General features: G+C 40.3%; 2 protein-coding genes across 3 annotated transcripts; one reads left to right on the forward strand and one right to left on the reverse strand.

The window, feature by feature from the left end:
• Positions 1,596-7,783, reverse strand: LOC109720631 (diacylglycerol kinase 5-like). 2 transcript variants are annotated; one of them, XM_020247871.1, is made up of 13 exons: positions 7,615-7,783; positions 6,281-6,494; positions 6,041-6,163; positions 5,773-5,901; positions 5,284-5,369; positions 4,839-4,962; positions 4,613-4,661; positions 4,200-4,282; positions 3,899-3,966; positions 3,239-3,313; positions 2,584-2,671; positions 2,362-2,478; positions 1,596-2,213 (listed from the first exon to the last, which is right to left on the reverse strand). In XM_020247871.1, the coding sequence occupies exons 2-13, from the start codon at positions 6,491-6,493 to the stop codon at positions 1,878-1,880; spliced, it is 1,491 nt and encodes a 496-aa protein (XP_020103460.1). In that variant the 5' UTR covers position 6,494; positions 7,615-7,783; the 3' UTR covers positions 1,596-1,877. The 2 variants fall into 2 exon arrangements, with proteins under 2 accessions (XP_020103460.1, XP_020103459.1); XM_020247870.1 differs by lacking the exon at positions 7,615-7,783 and adding an exon at positions 7,286-7,555.
• Positions 16,048-17,720, forward strand: LOC109720093 (aromatic-L-amino-acid decarboxylase-like). The gene has a single exon (XM_020246979.1). The coding sequence runs from the start codon at positions 16,050-16,052 to the stop codon at positions 17,667-17,669; it is 1,620 nt and encodes a 539-aa protein (XP_020102568.1). The 5' UTR covers positions 16,048-16,049; the 3' UTR covers positions 17,670-17,720.

Genomic DNA, 20,121 nt, shown 5'->3' on the forward strand with positions numbered 1-20,121 from the left:
CAGCGGACACAAAGTTTTGCTCACTTAGACACCATAAGCAGCCGAGCGTCGTCATTAACTCTATAGTGGACCGACCCGACCTGTCGCATTGAACTCGGCCCTGACCCGGCTGATGACCAACCTCGATCCGATCGCCCCCTGCCGTTGAAAACGGGCATATATCACGATAATAGTATTATATATAATACGTATATAAGTACATATAATATAGGCACGTATAACTATATATATAGGGTAGGAGTAGCGTAGTACATCATAGACCCCGCGGGTTGCAGTATCAACTATATCACTATACACCCGTAAGTAGGTACCTATATCAATATACGGCGTACACACCTCTCAGTTGGGGCCGAATGGTCGTGTTCGTTGCCGAACTCAGATTTGCACATACTCACAGAACCGCGAGACAACCGGCGAAACAAAAGACCACAGTTAAATCTGTACAAACACCACCAATGCGTGCTTAAAATTATGCTATGTATTTTTGTATCTGCCAGTAAGATATTATTCGACGCTAGGATAGGATTAGGCATACCGATACGGGCCGTACGCATCGGCGAGGAGCTCCTTATTCAACCGTTCACATACACTTATGTAAGGCGCTTATTAGGCACTTCTCAACGTTCAAAACACCACGCATATATAGTAGGTAGTAATCAAGTACTCATGATCACGAGAGAGAGAGAGAGAGAGACGAAGAGTCCGCCTAAGAATCTGTCTTGCTGCTGGCTGGCTGTGCTGCTGCTGCTCGCTGGCTGCTGCTGCTGCTGCACCGTCCAGAACGCGGGCTCTAACAGGCAGTCGCGTGCATGCTTGGCACATGATTGCTGGAGGACGATATATATTCACAGCAGCTCTTTGCAACGTGGAACTAATTGTCTTGCTCTCCTCCTTTGCCCTCCGGAATGGAGGAGATCGCGCGAGGTACCACTGCCATTGGTCGCTCCGTATGTATGCAGATGCACAGCTGGCCATACGTACAGTACGTATGATAAATACATGAGAACCCGTTGGCTTCTGCTAATCAGAATATTCTAAAAGGGCTGTTTTCTAATGGTTGTTTTTTAAAATTAAATTAATATATACGGCTCTACTGCTAGCTTCGACCTCTGAATTCTGATGGAGGAGGACTTAAAATTAACGAACTTTGTCCGGAGTTCAGGCCGCTTGTATACATACATTTATTATTATTATTATTATTATTTCTTTTTATGCATACAAGCTAGCAGGCTAGCTGGCTCGCTCTGTTTACATAACTTCAAGTTTGATAGATTGCGCCACCAAATAATAAATACATAAATAAATAAATAAACATTTAGAAACTGGGGATCAATTAATATTAAGTTTTGAACATGTGTATATGTGGCAAATTTCTTTCTTTTTTTTTAAAAAAAAAAGTAGCATACTATTCGTTCCATTTAATGGAGAGGTGAATTAGACTATATGAGTGAGACAGCAGGGCCTCAAAAAGGGTGAGAGAGTAATAAAAAAAAAAAAAGAAAAAAAAAAGAACCGATGATCTATTTAACCGGAAGTAGACCGTCAATCTGTTTTAATCGCTGTCAATCTGTTTATTCAAATAATAACAATGATAATAAAACGGCAGCGAACCACGAACCATTTCATTTCAGCATAACTTGATGACGCGTATCCTATTAGCATGGAAATGCAGCAGCAGCAGCAGCACACATAGACAACTATTTTAACCATCAAAATCGGAAATTAATTAATTAATACAATAAATGTGCAAGCAATTTGTTTGAATAGAATTATGATCCTCACTAATCATCAATATCTGGACAAACAATCCTTCCGTCTGTTAAGAGCCCAAAGTACCAGAACCATAATTAACCGGGCAATAATTAACCTCCATCTCTTTAACTGAGATGAGCAATGTCAATCTCTTCGGGAATTTTGAAAGTCTCCGCCGCACCAAATTTCCGCCTCTCTCCCTCCCATTCATCCTCAGAATCTTCGCAACTGTCTTCATCAAAATGACCACTGCTGCTACCCGCCGATGGCGTCGAGGGGTCGTTGATGCTTTTCGCTTTGCAGTGCTGGGCGGCGAGCATGTTCACCTGACCGAGGTGAGAGATCTCTACCACTACGGTGTCGTCGTCCTCGGGAAGCGGCTGCTTCCACGGCTCCCCATCAATCCTCATGAATGTGTGGTCTGCTGCGCCTTTGTGGAACTCGAAACGAATCCGATGCGCCTTCAACAAGCAAATACATTTGCATTATTGTGTAACACGACAACACAAAATAATGAAAACTATAGATACGAAATTCAATCAGCAAACTCCAATTCTAGAGGATAACTTATATTTCTCGTCGCATATATGAGAGTGACAGCTGCTTTACCTGTGCAAGACGAGTGCCATGACCATTGGGAGCAATCAACACCAGCCCATGCCAAGCATCTCGGAAGCCGACAACCTCGAGAAGGCCATCATCAACATACGGTGCGGTAAGGTCCCTCTAAAGATTGTGATAATCCAATTTTAGAATATGCACACAATACCAGGAAAAGGATTTGATATGACAACACATGGATACGGGAAATTATGAGGACATCAGACTCACATCTCGCACTTTTTTCTTATTAGGAGTTCCCCAAGGATTTAAACCTCCAGAAAAGCTCGGTAAGTTGAGGCAGACGATGGATCTAATGCTGTAAAGGATTGGAAAGCGTTAGGTGAAAGGCCCGGCTATTGGCGTCCTCAAAGTATGGTAATTATCATTCTTTGGAATTGCTAGTTATCAAGACTTTTTCGTTACAGAAACTACTGTATGATGGGCGGTGGGGGGGGCCGGGGGGTGTGTTGGGCATAAAGAAAGTGACCATAAGCTACAATCAGCTTTGACACCGTATACTACGTCGCATGCTTACAGAAAGAAAAGGCTATCCATATTTCATACTACGTATTCAGTAATTATATGAGAAAAATCCAAAAAAACTAATTAGTCACCTAGACATTTAATTTTCTACAGGACTAAGGGACCTCTCTCTACATTGTTAATGGTAGAACAAGATGAAAGTAAGAACAAAATATTCTCTTCGAATGAAAGAGACCAATGTGCATTAAGTTCATCACTGGTTCCTTTTGAGGAGTTCTAAGCTCATCCTGAAGTACAAGTATAATTTTACAGTCAAAGTGAAAATATTAGAGAAGACAAATGAATGAATATATGCGAATATCACAGTCAATTTAAAACAAAGTGCCACAGTAAAATGTACCTCCGAGGGATGTGAAGATCTTCCCACTGACTAGGCTTTTTCATGATCTTCACCTTTGCAAGTTGAGCAATATTCCTGCAAGTTAAGCACTTTCATAAACAAGAACTGAAATAGAAATAGACTGATAATTTCCCTATACCATTAATCATAACGTAAAACATAAAGACTTCTTCTTTCCTTGAAGTGCGAGTAGCGTAACTTTGGAAAGCAACAACAACAACAACAACAACAACAACAACAAAAAAAAAAAAAAAAAAAAAAAAAAAAAAAGAAAAAAAAAGAAGGAGAAATCTGATTTGGAGTAAAAAAAAAGATAACAGCATGCCGAATTTTGGGTTTATCAGGGAAGAAATGAAGCACAAAAGAATAACTCAGTAACGGAAGTTTTTATGATTTTATCATGTGGATAACCAACAATGAGAAAGGAGCCTAAAACTATTAGTGGATTTAACCAATTTCCAATCTGTCATAACTTTTCAACTTAATCCCTTAAAAAAGAAACGTTTACCTTCTGTTCAATTGTACATTTCTCTTTATCTTCCTAATCTTATTGAGTGGATGAGGTTTGCAAGAGGTGATTTACCACACTTGCTATAAGTCGAGTATAAATTTGTTATCATCATCTGAGTTATTATAGCAAATAAGAAAAACAATAGATACCTTGAAGAAGGATGAAATAGAGAAGCCAAAAACCATCCTTGCGTGCATCCAAGCTTAGCATATGTACCCTGCATTGAGAAGATGCACTTTAAATAGTATCTTCTTTAAAACCTATTAATTGTGCATGAGGCAGCTTATTTAATTTCATTTTCTGCAGACATATTGTTCCCTAGATCGGAACCCACAATCACAAAATAAACATGTTGCAAGTACTTAGTTTCTACTATTAAATAGTCCAATATGAAGGATAACAAATAGGATAGAGCTTTTTGAACAAATTTTGAATAGGAAAATCATAAACCTGATTGATTAGCTGATTTTTGAACTTCTCAGGGTGCAGCTTCCGCTCAGAATGAAATGCATAGGATACTTGGGCATCCATTCCTGCAACATTACACAATAGATACTTAGATGCATCTCAATGTATCTCTTAATTAGTTTTATATATATATATATATATATATATATATATATATATATATATATATATATATATATAGTGGTAGCTAGGATGATTTTTGTTACACCTAGAGAAAGGAAATCAAACTATAGATATGAAAACAAGAGAGCATGATTGTCAGCCTAAAATTGCACGTTTACACCTAACCTACTTCGAATGGATACTTACACTTTTCATGGTTTATATGTGAATAATCATTGATATTATCTACTATTTCTCTTTAAAGATTAGGACTTATAGATATAATCTCATACCCATACTGAAGTAGTTCCAAAATCCGCCGCGAAATGTGTGATAGCCTTCCTGGAGGAAACAAAGAAGAGTGACAAATTAATATAAATGAGAATAAGTTAATAAAAAAAACAAGACGTATGTAATAAGAGAAGGGACTGAGAGAAAGTAAGAGAAGAAAACTGACAGAGTGAGAAAACTTGATTTCAAAAATAAAGTAGAACATAAAACAGAAAGTGATTGCATTACCACATTCAATGAGTCTGCACTTGACACACGCTGAAATGCATGCAAGGAATGTGGTAATTCAAGCGGCGCGATTGGATCACAGGTACCTTCCTTGGGAGCCCTCATCCTCATAACAATATGCCAACTGAAAGAAAAAATAAAAAAAAAAAAATCAAGTAACTAAACATGAGTTTTCTTTTAAGTTATGAAGAAATTGTTAGCAGGCCAGGCTGAGTGGACTGTATAGTTCCCTAATGTCAGATAATAGGAATGTTCATCCTGGCATTAAGCGCTTAAGCAATGGTTTTTACCAAAGAAAAAAGTTGCAAGCAATGGTTTTTCTGTAGTACAAGCTGGCATCAAACTATAATTACAAAATCACAATACAAACGAGATCACGTTGGCCCATCATAACATTATTATTCTGCATAGCATCATATGATTCGGTAAGAGTTAGAGCTGATACCTGTCAATTTTCATGTCTGTTGCTTTCTTCACTTGAAAGAGGAAAGACTTTACAGACTCATGATCTGTACCAGGATTTTTCTTACCCTGCAATTGTAGTCACCAGTAAGAGAAAAATTAAATCTCATTCCATCAAATGAGAAGGAAATTGGAAACAATATCCATGAACACTATAGAAAACAACCAGAAGAAACAGTGCAAAAGAACATTGTGGAGCACATTCATGAAGAATCAAACACTCGGATAACAAAATCAGCTTCAAACACAGAAGAAGTTTGGCAAATCATTTTCATATTCCTCTAACTTTGCTTTTCAGAGTTTTTTGGTGTTTACTCACTAATCATTACAAATGACAGGAAACAGATGCTAGAATTTAACATAGAGAAAGGGAGAGCAGACAGAACTTATCCATCATTATGACAGTGCTATAAAATAACAAGATACTACTTTGACGAAGCTCGCAGGAAGTACAAAATTGTTCTTGGCCTACCCATCCGAAAGAAAAGGGAAGGTTGTTTCCTGTTCCCAGAGGCACTGTAGCAATGGGAGGTGGTTGAGCAAGTTTAAGATCGCTGACCACTCCAAGCAGCCAACTTGCAGTGCCATCACCACCCGCAACCTATTAAGATAATAGTGTGTTGATAAGAAAATCATAATAAGCTTCGTGGATGCCAGCAAATATTAATATTTCAAGTAATAACTAAATCTCAATTCAAGAAATATTCCACTTTATTCCATCTTAGAGCCTTCTCACTAACAATTAATCTCAAATTCTTCTGAATATTTGCAGCACCAATATCTCCGAGGGACTTGAGTCTTTCGAAGTTGCGATATAATTTGTGCAGCACCTTATCTGGAGCCTCCTCTCCGAGGTCAAAAACCTGGCAAAAGACCAAAAATATGTAAACGCACCTATAACACGGAGGCTTTGGTTTGATTATGATCTTTAAAAAATAAAAAGCAAACCCAATCGTCTAATGCAATAAATCAGTAGGTACCTGTAATTTATTAAGAAGCTCGCGATATGTTTTAATTAGATCACCTCCAAGCTGACCACCGCTTTTAGAGTTGATGAAGACTATCACAGGGCAAGAAGGTTCGGAACTAATGCTTCCTTGTTCGGACTCTGGTACCAGTATGTAATCAGGGATATAGAAGTCCTCCAATGGATGGCATGTCCCAGCACCGTTGTGGTCCACTTCCGAATCCATCCTGTATAAAGTACGTCAAACCAGTGAATGGCATATTCAGTATTTAACCCATCAGGTGAAGTAAAACAACGAGTAAATTAATTTAGCAATGATTTAACAACACAGGAGTGAACAATAATCACATATTCACACGCATCACTCGTCAGTTTCTCAAGCATTCCCAAATGGTAAAGTGAGAAAAGATAAGAGCAAATAGTGGAGTTGCAGTTCAAAGCTTAAAACGATTCACTAGTTCCTAAGGATATGATTTGTATGCTCTTCTTTCAACAGAAAATCAAAATATTTTATTGAATATAAAAAAAATCAAATATTTAACAAGAGACTTAGCACTAAGATCCAGCCATCATGAACACCGACACCCTGGAAAAATTCGATCGTGCATGTCGGCGTCATTAAGATGCCAGAAATTCTACGTTTGATTATGTCAACCGTAATTCAGAGCCATGATTCGTTATAATAGCAAAATGAAGATTCTGGAGAAGTCCTAAATTCAGAGACGAGCATGCAATGGCGATACCGGCCATTCAACTACTGGAAAGAACGCAATCAAATTCAAGTCGAACAAATGGGAAAACGAATTACATTAAACGTTCTTCTTGTAATGCAGGTGAGTAGTCAAATTCAGCAACAAAAAAAATGAAAAAAAAAAAAACATTGGTAAAGCGTTCTTCGAATAGTAAATATTGGACTGTTGGCAGTCGAACTTATGTTCTGTTGATCAAAATGGCGATGTTATATAAATAAGCACAGAATTAAACAATAAAGGAAAAAAAATAAACAAAACAAACTTGCATTTCGTTTGCAAAAATCTTATTTTCCAAGTTGTAACAAACAGAGGAAGAGGGGGATCGAGCAGTAGCGTGTGCGGGATACGGATCAAACAACAGATCACTGTGACAACAACATCAACGAATCCATTAAACGTATACGCCCAAAATCCTCCTCCCTAATCCCCGGAGGTCGATCGATTCAAACACCGCAAATTCGACGGAATTCCACTGAGACGCCTTGGATCCCCAGATCCGCAGAGGAAAATTAGGAGATTTTGTTTTTTTTAAAAAGAAACAAAAAAAACAAAACAAAAGGGGGATCGGGAATCCTCGGACGGGAGAAAAGCTTACCTGGAAAGAATCTGGTTGGGGGATTCGCAGAGATGGATCGGGCGGTTGAATCGACTCGCGTTTCGGTGCTGCGGATACGAAAGTCGCAACGCCCAACTAAACTGCGACGAGGGAGGGAGCGAGGGACGCGGAGTCGCGGACCGCGACGGGTTTGGCCACCTCGATTATTTTAATGTGAGAGAAAAATATTAATATTATTATATAGAAAATACATGCGTAAACCCGCACACGTAAGTTTTTTACTTTTTAAAATTTTACTCTTAATATTTATATTTTATATTTTATTTATATTTTATTAAGAAAGAACAGAGAAGCACTCACCAGTCCAATTAATTAAATGCAACGAAATACTTTGAAGTGACGAATCACGTCCGCTGGTACGTAATTTTAAGCACAGAGCTTTGCCCAGCTATTTTAACTCAAAAGCAATTTGATTGCTTGTTAAAATCATCAAATTGATAAATCCATTTAGTAATAAAAATATATATTTACATATTTAGAACAGATTTTCTGAAAACATAAAAGCATGCGGACCACACCATCCGGGAGCAAATAGCCAGAAGGTCCCTTCATTAATAAGAAATTTCTGCCAATCAGCTGAAAAGGGTCATTCAAAAGATTATACCCCCCACCCAATAAGCTTTTATAAAAGGACGATTCATTTCGGACGCTTTCATCAGTGCTTGTGAGATTGTCGGATGGAGAGCTAAGAATTTTGTGGAAAGCGTAGGTGTGAAAGCTGATTTCAAGAAAGCTTACGATAGAATTAACTAGTCATTTTTACTACAGATTATGGAGTGGTGGGGTTTTGACGAAAAATGGCACGAATGGATGATGCAATGTGTCGGTAATGCTAAGGTTGCGGTTCTTGTAAACAGCGAGGCGACTAAATAGATTAAGACTAAAAGGGGAGTACGACAAGAGAACCCTATTTCACCATATCTTTTTTTGATGGTGACAGAATGTCTAGCTAGAATGACAGAAGAGGCTGGTAGGAACAACATGTTAAGAGAGGTCGAACCTTCGGACGCGAGTCGGATAACGCTCATACAATACGCAGACAACACGATTTTTTTCTGCGAGGCCAAGAAGAGATTTATTAGGAATCTCAAATTCTTATGGAATCTTTTTGAATGGGCTTCTGAATTGAAAATTAACAAGGAGAAATCGAAGTTTATTTTACACTGGGAGAAGAGAGAACAAAGCATTTAGGTTGGCCAACATAATATCATGTAAGGTAGGTAGCTTCCCAATAAGATACCTCGGCTTACCATTATCAAATAGGACTATAAAGAAACATGATTGGCAAGGGGTTATCGATAAAATTTATAGAAGAATCGACAGATGGCAAGCAAAATTGTTGTCAAAAGGCGGTAGACTTATGTTACCAAACTCGGTCCTTTCGAATTTACCGCTATATTTTTTTTCAATTTTCAAAGCGCCCAAGTGGGTAGTTAAACTTATCGAGGCACTACGAAGGAATTTCTTTTGAAATTGGGGGACGACCTCAAAAGGTGGAGGGTATTTGGTAACTTAGGAGGAATTTATGCAAAGGAAGAGAGGATGGAGGACTGGGAGTGCTAGATATTAAATTGATGAATGAAGCTCTTCTCGTTAAGTGGTGGTGGAGATTCTTTTTAGAAAGAGGCTTGTAATGGAATAAGTTGGTTCAAGCGTTGTATTACACTAAAAAGAGGCCACTTAATAAAGGAAAGATATTGTCACGCCCCGGGACCGGCGGAAGCCCTCCCGGTAGCGTGCCCAGACCCGCCATATGTCTACACATATAAGACGTCTAGAAGAAAAGCGGAAGTAAAAGCAAGAGATGGAACAAATAAAAGAAGTGAAATAACTAGCAACTAATGATATCAGAGCGAGCAGTACTAACATCTACATCAAGGTAGAGAAGTAAAGCTAGACAATAAAAGAAATCATAAGCAGTACAATATCTGTCACTAGCACAAAAATGGTGGTCTCTAGTACACTGGTAAAACTCTCAACCTCTCCAAAATAAAATACAACGAGAGGTAGACCACCTAGCAAATCGTCCTCGAAGGAAGCTAACTCGAAGCAACTCCCTTCCCGCGGTCCCTGGCCTCACCCTGCGTGGAAGGCTCTGAAAAATATCGAGAAAAAGAGGGCGTGAGAACTATAATTTATAGTTCCCAGTGGGCAATTACTGACCCCAGCTCCTGCTCCACTAGGCCCCAAAAACAAGGGTAAGTACAAGATAGTAATAGCAATAAAGATAATAGTAACACAGTAAGAAAGCATAAAGAAGTGCTAACCCATATGTCTCAAGTAAGCATGATGCCATGTGATGTACATCTACATTATCATAAGGTAACATGTCAATGTATAAGGGTGAACTCTATCCAAACAACTGAGTATTCTACGATGCAATAACGAAACCGGCAAGTATACTAAATGTACCAATGCTATATCATGAGCGTGTCCAAGTAATCCAACTACTATTCCTATCTAGTAGTGATTGTTCGTATTCAACACCGTGTCGATTTCCATTTCCAATTTAAGGATCTACCCAAGGTAGTCCAGCTTGTGCCGCCTAAGTGCCTGTGGTAGCCCAACATCCCCACTCTTGGAATGTGTCTGTCCCACTCGACCCCGTAGGCTTCTCAATACCGCACGAGCGAACAAAAGTCGCGTAGGCTAACTCCGGAGTGCCGGCTTGTAGGGAGCGACCCTCACAAGTATGTGCGAATGAGCACAAATGACAAGCAAGCAAAGTCCAAGTCTCAAGTATCCAATCCTCATGTCTCTAACATGGTATAGTCACTAGCATCCCGAAGATCTAGTTTAAGTCACAATGTGAATTTTCAACTTTTGCTACGCCTAGTGCCCCTTGATGACACTTAGGCAATTTGATATCCAACATGTATCCCAAATCCCTCAATGGCCCTATCCACTAGGTTCACACATGTCCCGAGCTCAATGCCGCTTGATGACATTAGCTCGCTAGTTCACATACTTCTATATGGCAATTTTGTCATCTTTCATGTCACAAGTAAACTTAAGTTTAAATACATGAATTCGAACTCATTTACACTATAGAAACATGAAACCAAATCTCGTATAGAATGCTAAATGCAACCAACTCTCTCTCAAGCAACTCTCTACTACATAGAGGTCCAAAATTTCATTACATATAACATGGGCATTTTAAGCATTCTAAAATTCACAATAAATACATGTAACAAGAATATGCATGCTTTTTCATTTAACGATACTTAATTAAGCACAAATGAGAATTTCTCATAGTGTGGCTAGGTCAAACCCACCGAACCGTCGCGTAGGGTCTCGATTCGCCGAACAAAGTTGTCCCCGAGTCTCAAAATACCCTAAAAGTAATCAGCGAAGAGATACGAGGGCATTACGACCATCTTATAATATCAAACATTAACCTAGAAGCAAAAAGGGCCAAAACTAACCTCAAGAGTAGAAATCTCTTCCAAAGCTCCAAAAGAGAGCTTGAACCCTTCCAATCCAAGCCCTAGGAAGGTTCTAAACCAACCAATCAAGCCTCAAAAGCCCTAGGTTCAAAAAGCCCAAAATAAACCCTAAGTCCCAAAACTAGGGTTTCATCTCCCAAAAAAATCACCAAAACAAGAATCTAAAGGAGGAAACATGTCACTAACCCTTTGGAAGCTTCAATCCAAGCTCAAAATGCCCAAGGTTGAAGTTTGGTCCACCACCAAGCTCCAAAAGTAAGCTCCAATCCACCAAAAGGGAGAAGAAAGGGTGGAGGTGAAGCTCCAAGTCCTCTACAAGCTCTTCTTCTCCTTCCTCTCCCACTCTCTCCCTCTCTCTCTCTCTCTAGAAGCAAGAGAAATGGTGAAGTGAGGAAGGGGAGAAGGAGAAGTGGCCATATAAGCCTTCTCTTGTAACAAAATCCTGTGAGGCCCCTCAAAAATCTAATATTACATCAGCCCGGTCTGGGCAGTTTTCGCCCAGAGGGACCGGTCTCTCCCCAGCAGGGACCGGTCTCTCGCTGCGAACCCGAAAAACCAGCGTTCGGGAACCGGTCTCTCCCTGCGCGGGACCGGTCTCTCACTGTGAAGACGCGTTCGGGGACTGGTCTCGCCTGCCAGGGACCGGTTGCCTCAGGCTGCCTCAACACTGCTCACTGGGGGACCGGTCTCTCCTTCCAGGGACCGGTCCCCGAGAGTAAAAACTCTCAGGACATATCCAGAATTCCGATTTTCGAACTTTTTAGGTCAGCAAACATTCTACCACCCTCCACCAAGTGTGAAAAAGCTCGAAATACATCCAAACACTCGAACCTCGCAATTTGCAAAGGTCTAGTGTGTTACAGATATTCAGGCCAACATCCCAGTGGTGGAAAAGTGTGGTCCCTCTAAAAGAAGTGTTCAAATGTGGAGTAAATTATAAGTTGCAAGACGGTCAGTTAATAGATTTTTAGAATGATAAAGGTGTACGTGGGAAAGTATCACTACAGTCAATCTTTCACGATATTTATTTTAAAGTGTCTCGAAAGTCGTCGAGAATTAGCGAGTATTTATCCGAGAATGGGTGGAGGTTGAGAAAGATCTTGCGAGGAGCGACGGCAATGCACACAGAACTACGTATGAGAATACGTGATCTTAAAAATTTAGTTTCTAATATTAACGTGGAGAGTAGACCTGACGAAATTTGGTGGCGATGGAACTCAAAGGTGCGGTTTACAGTCAAATCTATGAACACCATGCTAAATGATGGAGGAAGAAGAGATACACAGCTGGGGAAGATATGGAGTTTGAGAGTACCATTAAAAGTAAGGATTTTTCTTTGGATAGTACTCAAGAAAAGATTCCCTACAGTGGACAATTTATCCAAGAAAGGTTGGACGGGAAACCTATCTTGTGTGTTCTGTGGATCCTCTTTAGAGACGGTAGATCACATCTTCACAGACTGTATTTTTAGTAGATATCTTATGCTTATGATGATGGTTGGTGAAGGGGATTTAAAGTGTAACCTTAGTGAAAATGTTCAGGAAGTATGGAAAAGGGCAACTCGGGAAGATCGTAATAGAAAAAAGGTGACAAGAACACATATTACTTATAGCTTACTGGTGGGTTATATGGACAGAAAAGAACATTTTTATTTACAGAGGGATCAATATTGAGCTGTTGGCGGCAGTAAATAGGGCCAATTCGCTAGCAAAGTAATAAAAGAATTTTCTAGTGGAATGTCATAAATTACCTAGCTTGTAATTGTTTTTTTCTTTTTTTTCTTTTCTTTTTTTTTTCCTTTTTCGGGCTTTTGTTTGGGACTTTTTGATTCTTGGGGTCAATTGTCTTACTTCTGTAGCTCAGTTCATATTCGTTATGAATGAAGTAGATAGTAAACCTATCTTTTTTTTTTTTCCCCTCGAGTCAAAAGCATCCTGTGTTTGACCAAAAATATGCACCCGATCGAGGAGTAAATTATTATTATCGTTTACGTTTACGGGTTGTAGTAACACTCTCCGATATGATGTAAACAAATTATTTTCTTTTTTTTGAGAGAAATAAACAAATTATTTTCTGCCAGGATTGATAAGCGGTAGCTAGATTGGGCTGCATATCTGGGGCGAAACTCACAGGGCCGGGCCTACCACTAAACAGGCCTTTTTAACCACGAGGCTCTGATTCAAAGGCCTCGATATTATTATATTATAAATAATAAACCACCACGTAGGCCCATGCTACCTATCTCCGGTGGCATAGGAAAGTTGTTTCGTGTATAAATTTATAGTGAGCGATTAATTAATCGAAACGACTTGATGAACAAATTCAGCTTTCATGCCCTTCTCCGACCATTACGCCCGCAAATAAAAAACATAATTGATTGCAACGCTGGTTGGTGATCACCGCGGCTATAGATGATTTGACTACGGTTCCACGTCGATGTTGCAGTACGTTAACAGTGTTTTCGATTCACATGGTTATTAATTCTCCTCCTCCATGTTTGTTCTTCTCCATGCACGACGTTAATGATCCTTCTTAGTTATTCGCATACGTTTTGCCTTTGCCAAATACTATCCCTTCTCACTTAAAATTTAATTTCTATATATTTTGATGTATTGGCGATCTAATTTGGCACCAACTATTCCTAACATAAAGGGTAATGAGCTTACTTTTCTGGAAGCCTAGTTGCTTATGTTATAATTTCAACATTGACTACAAGGTACAAGAACGATCAAATTATAAAAGCTATTGCAAAAGTAGTATGAAAAACTTTAGCGTTACTCTTTGCCCTTGCGAATCACATATATAGTATATCAATAATCTTCTTTTGATGTTGTTGAAAGAGATATTAACTAGGGTGCCCTGCCTAGCTACTACAATGAATCTGTCGGTCTAGGAAAAGGCTGGACTACACCTACTGCACTAAATAAGTTATTAGTATAAAAGTAATTCCACCTCAACTCCAAAGGAAAATTTAGTATTATCTTTTTCTTTTTTCTTTTCTTCGTGCTCGGTTTTTAAGCAGCAGCAATTACGTAAAAATTTAAAAAAAATGGAGCATATTATATCATATATTATGATAGTAAACTACAAACTTACAATACTAAAGAAGAGCTTCTAAGTTTTTTTTTTTTTTCTGGATCAATTTAATTAATTACATGATCGACTCGAGGTGCCGACTTTCTGGTCCACTGGCTTAATTGTCAAAATAGGTGCTCTGTTGCTTTGCATTTTAATTAGCTGCTCGATCGTGAGAGGCCCTATAATATGCTTCATCTTCCTGTGTATCTCATAGCACTCACATCTCCTCCTCTTTTTTTTCTTTGTTTTTTTTTGTTTTTTTGCTTTTTGCAGTTTCTTATTAATTTGGAAACTCCTCACTTGTAACCTTTACGGTTAATTGAGTGCTTGATGGTTGATATCCGAAATCTTAAATTTTAAATTTAATTGTTTTATATTTTTAGCTAATTTTTTTAAAAAAACTTATCTCTCTAAAAAAAAAAGAAGAAGAAGAAACTACTCATTTGCAGACTCGTCAGCCTGAAAGCATTTGGAAAAGAAATGAAGGTATTAGCCAACAATATTGGGACTCGGCGGTCCGGACGTCTCTTAACCTAACATTCAAAACATGCACATATATATAACAGAATTGCAATTCATGCCAACTGATTAACGCGCGCTTAATATAAATTACTTTCGGACCATTTCCTACTTACATGGATTAAAATTAACAGCACGCAGACTTAGCAAATTAACTGTCAATACTGATCCTATTTAAAGGCCAGCTTTTCTCTAATAATTTTATTGTTCTTTTTTTTTTCTCTCTTTTACTAAAAACTAAAAAAAATTAGTAAATCTTAGATGTACAGTCTTTTGTAAGGGGTCACAATATATTTTTAGTTATACAGTTAGTATTTCTCTATTATTATAGAAGCGATATTTTGAGTGACGTACTTGCAGGGGTAGCACGCCGTGCATAAATGTAAAGTATAAATTATGAAATAATTATTGTAATTCACAATATAAAGAATAAACTTTGATAATTAAATATTAAATTTTATAAATTAGTATAAAAATTATTGGAAGTAAATTATTTTCCCATAAATAATTAAAACTGTGGTAGGTGGAGAGCTTGCGGTCTGCGTCGTCACATGAACATTATTAGTCTGTGAGACGGCGAGGTGCAGGATTTCCCCGCAGGCGAGTTCCACGTTCTTCACGGCCGGCTACCATCCCTGCGGCCGGCGTGCTGCTGCTCCATTCCTCGGAACCTCAGCCCCGTAAGCTGTTGTTAATGCAGCAACCGCACGTGATCCACGGCAGCTGCACGTACTGCTGCTTGAAAGTTACAACTGCTGCATGCTGATGGAACTCGACGGCCGGTTAGACGTCCTTCTGACAAGTGCCGAGGCCTACCATTCTTATTCATGCATGCACGTGAAAAATTAAGTTCTAGAATACGTCAGTTATATTAATAACGTGATATTTTCAATCAATTAAATATATTTTTTAACGTTATTATTGTAAAAAAAACATTTTTTATATATTTTTAAAAAATAAAAAATATATATAATTGATTTGTTATAAATAATATGGTATAGATGTGACTCGGCAGACTTCTTCCTTCCATGCACCCTCCACGTAGAGCGGAGGGCCCTTTCCCTCCCTCGTCATTAATTTCCTTGCTAGCTGCTCGCTCTCGCGGTTCCGATCTCCTCTCTGCCCCTCTGATAGTCCCATATTTACGCCCATACCCCACCCCTGTACACCCCGCTCTCCTTAATTTCCTATCTATATAAACGAGAAGTTGCTAGTTTTTCTAAGCTCAGCGCCTCACCGTAAGTAAATAAATTAATGAAACGGCGCCTCCGGCTAGCTCTTTCTTTCCAATATCATCATCGTACAACAACAACAACAACAACAACAACAACAATAATAATAATAATAATCATTATAATCATAATAATAATGGGGAGCATCGACGCCAACCTCGCCACGTCCTTCCTCGGCGGCTTTAAGCCGTTGGATCTGGACGACCTCAGGACCCAGCTCCACCAGGCCGTGGACTTCATCACGGACTACTACAAGCACGTCGACTCCCACCCGGTGCTCGCCCAGGTGGAGCCCGGCTACCTCCGCCGCATCCTCCCTCCGACGCCGCCCGGCCCAGCCGCCGCCTTCGACTCCGTCCTCCACGAGCTCCGCCGCGGCGTGCTGCCCGGGATGACCCACTGGGCCAGCCCCAGCTTCTTCGCCTACTTCCCCGCCACCAACAGCGCCGCCTCCCTCGCCGGCGACCTCGTCGCCTCCGCCCTCAACCCCGTCGCCTTCACGTGGCTCGCCTCCCCGGCCGCCACCGAGCTCGAGGCCCTCGTCCTCGACTGGCTCGCCCATCTCCTGCGGCTCCCGCAGCGCTTCCACCACGGCGGCGCCGGCCGCGGCGGAGGCGTCCTCCTCGCCACCACCAGCGAGGCCATGCTCTGCACCCTCGTCGCCGCGCGCGACGCGGCCCTGCGCCGCGCCGGGGGCGGTGCCGGTGTGGCCGCGCTCCCCCGCCTCGTGGCCTACGGCTCGGACCAGACCCACTCCACGTTCGTCAAGGCGTGCAGGATAGCCGGGTTCGACCCGGCCCTCGTCCGCTGCGTGGCCACCCGGCCCGAGTCCGAGTTCGCGCTCGAGCCCGCGCGGCTGCGCGAGGCCATGGAGGCGGACGCGGCAGCCGGGCTGGTGCCCGCGTACGTGTGCGTCACGGTGGGGACCACCTCGTCCACGGCCGTCGACCCCGTGGGGCCGATCGCGGAGGTGGCGTCCCTCTTCGGCGCGTGGGTGCACGTGGACGCGGCGTACGCGGGCAGCGCGTGCATCTGCCCGGAGTTCCGGGGCTACCTGGACGGCGTGGAGCGGGCGGACTCGGTGAGCCTGAGCCCGCACAAGTGGCTGCTCACGTGCCTCGACTGCACGTGCCTGTGGGTGCGGGACACGCGCCCGCTGACCGAGGCGCTGGAGACGGACCCGGAGTACCTGCGGAACGGGCCCAGCGAGTCCGGGCGCGTGACGGACCTCAAGGACCTGCAGGTGGGCGTGGGGCGGCGCTTCCGCGGGCTGAAGCTGTGGATGGTGCTCCGGGCCTACGGGGCCGACAACCTGCAGGCCCACATACGCGGCGACGTGGACATGGCCCGGGCGTTCGAGGGGATGTGCTTCCGGCTGAGGCCGCGGGGGGGGATGGGGGAGGAGCAGGCGGCGGCGGAGAACCGCAAGCTGCTGGAGCTGATCAACGCGAGCGGGAGGGCGTACATGACGCACACGGTGCTCGGGCCCAAGTACGTGCTCCGCTTCGCCGTCGGATCCACCCTCACGGAGCACCGACACGTGGCGCAGGCCTGGGAGCTCATCAAGGAGATGGCTCATGCTGTCATCATGAGTACTACCGTTACCACTACCACTACCGCCGCCGCCGCTTTGCCGCCACCACCACCAATGCTGCTGCTCCTGCTGCTGCTGCAGCAGCGCGGTCGGAGCCTCACGATCCGCCGCATGAAACCATATTGTTATTCACGATTAATTAGCCAGCTCGGTGACTATTGATTAATAACTGTCATAATAATAATAATAAAGAATTATGAAGGTTTTAATACATATATGCTTCTACGTACTAGAAAAAAAAATAATTTTATAATAATATATATATATATATATATATATATATATAGAATTAGGCTGGAATACTATTAATAGCGCCAAGCTGTTGGTGCTATTAGTTTTTTAGTCCTTCGATTGAGAAATAGGTGGTTAGGATGATGTGGGCCCCCTAGGGTTGAGTAGGTGGTTGGTTGAATAGTATAATCTAACAAGTAAAAATAGTCAAAGGGTTAAATCTAACGGTGGAAAATTCGATAGTACCAAATCCTTGATGCTATCGATAGTACCCCAACCGGACTCTATATATATATATAGAGAGAGAGAGAGAGTTGAGCTAGAATACTATCTATAGCAAACGGGCTCCATTGCCACCTATTTGTTTTCGATGATGGAGCTTCCAAATCGACGATCAGCATCATTGAACATGATCTATACCAATTGAAGTGTATAAATAAAATTTCATACATTTTCGATATTGTTCTCTTATCCATCGAGTGGACACAAAAATGAACGGCTGAAAATGAATATTTTTTAAAAATAATAATAGAAGTCTTGTAATCAAGATCAAGAGTATAGATCTTGTTTTAAATAGTTTAAAAAATTTTCTAACAAAAATTCAATTGATTTGGATATCTTTACGCCGTTAAACGAAAAAACGCCTCATATCGACCATCAAAATTATAAATTTTGAAACTCTTTAATCATTAGGCAAATGATGTTGAAATGATTTGAAATTTAATTTATAAACACTTTAAGTAGTATAGATAATGTTCAACGGTGCCGATCGTCGATTTGGAGGCTCCATCATCGGAAACAAATGGGTGGCAACGGAGCCCGTTTGTTATCGATAGTATTCTATCTCAACTCTATAAGTCTATATAGAGAGAGAGAGAGAGAGAGAGAGAGTCCAGCTATGGTGCTTGTAAAAGCACTAAGCACTTGGTGCTTGTAAGTTTTTTACCGTTAGATCTATTCCTCGGATCATTTTCAACTATTAGATTAATTATACTATTCAACCAACCACCCACTCAATCCTAGGGGGCCTACATTATGCTAACCATATATCTCTTAATCCAATGGCTAAAAATCTACAAGCACCAATAACTTAGTACTTTTAAAAGTATAGAAGCTCAATTCTATATATATATTTATATATATGGAATTAATCTTACTAAGGTATTATGTGAATATATATATACTTCTCTCCCGTACATCAAGTAGCAGGGGAAAAAAAAAAAACTAAAAATAAAAATGTGAGGCATAAATCTGAGATACGTAAAAGTCCTTTCAAATTAGGAGGCGTTTGGATTGACGAATCTGTAGATCCAATGTAAGTCAAATATAGTGGTGTTTGAGTTTCCCTGAAGTGTGATTATTTTTCTATTGTTTGTTTTAGCGTAACTCGTACGGTCTGAAAGTTAAATTCAATTACTTCTTCTATTTGTTTTGATATAACTTGATACTGATAAAATTAGTTTTTTGAGTTTCATTGTTTGTTTTGATGTAAGTAAGTGGATCTCATTATTTTCTAACTATAATAGTAAATTTACCACTATAAAATTTAACTTATTATATAATTAAATTTTTTATTATTATTTAAAAGTAATCCTAATTTATTATAAATAAGGTAATTCTAATCCATTACAAAGGAAGTAAAGTTTAGATTTTACTATTTAATAAATTTTTTAGAGGAGGTTGAGTGTGGCGGAAGTCGAGTTCGGGACTTTAGAGGAGGAAGTCGAAAGTAGGTGAAGTGAAGCTCTAACGTAACTTGAGTTACATTATATTTTTCACTTGCACCAAAACAAATAACGAAAGTGATGAAATTTGAGTTCTATCACTCCACGTATACCTAAACAAACAGGCTCTTAGTGAGCTCGGTCAGAGGAGAATTCGATCGATCTTATCCTACAAAGTTTTGTTCAGTTAGCTAGCTTGCTGGCTTTGTACACGTTGTGCTCGCAAACCAACTCTACACGATTGTGCAACGGATTCCACCCTCAACGTACGTGCACCATGTTGCAAATTAACTCTGCTGAAATTTTGTACTATCATAAATCAAATAGAGTGCAATATGCCAATATGGATACGTTCTGAAAAAATTATGATCAAAATATTAAACAGTGCCCAGGCTGACTGGATCAGTCCGAGAATTAGTGACCTACTAGTGAATTACCCGCACGATGCTGCGGATATAAAATTATTTTTATAATAAATTTTATTTTTTTAATATTTTTATAAAGTTTTATAAGTCTAATTATAATTAAACAAAAATTATATAAAAATAATTTAGTAGTTAAATCTATTTAAATAAAAGTCATTAAAATTGATATATGCGCAAAGTAAATTTATATAATCATTTATTTTATAAAGATAGGTATGAAAAGAATTTTAGATA

This window comes from Ananas comosus, linkage group 14, assembly GCF_001540865.1.
Source record: "Ananas comosus cultivar F153 linkage group 14, ASM154086v1, whole genome shotgun sequence".
Taxonomy (NCBI): Eukaryota; Viridiplantae; Streptophyta; class Magnoliopsida; order Poales; family Bromeliaceae; genus Ananas; species Ananas comosus.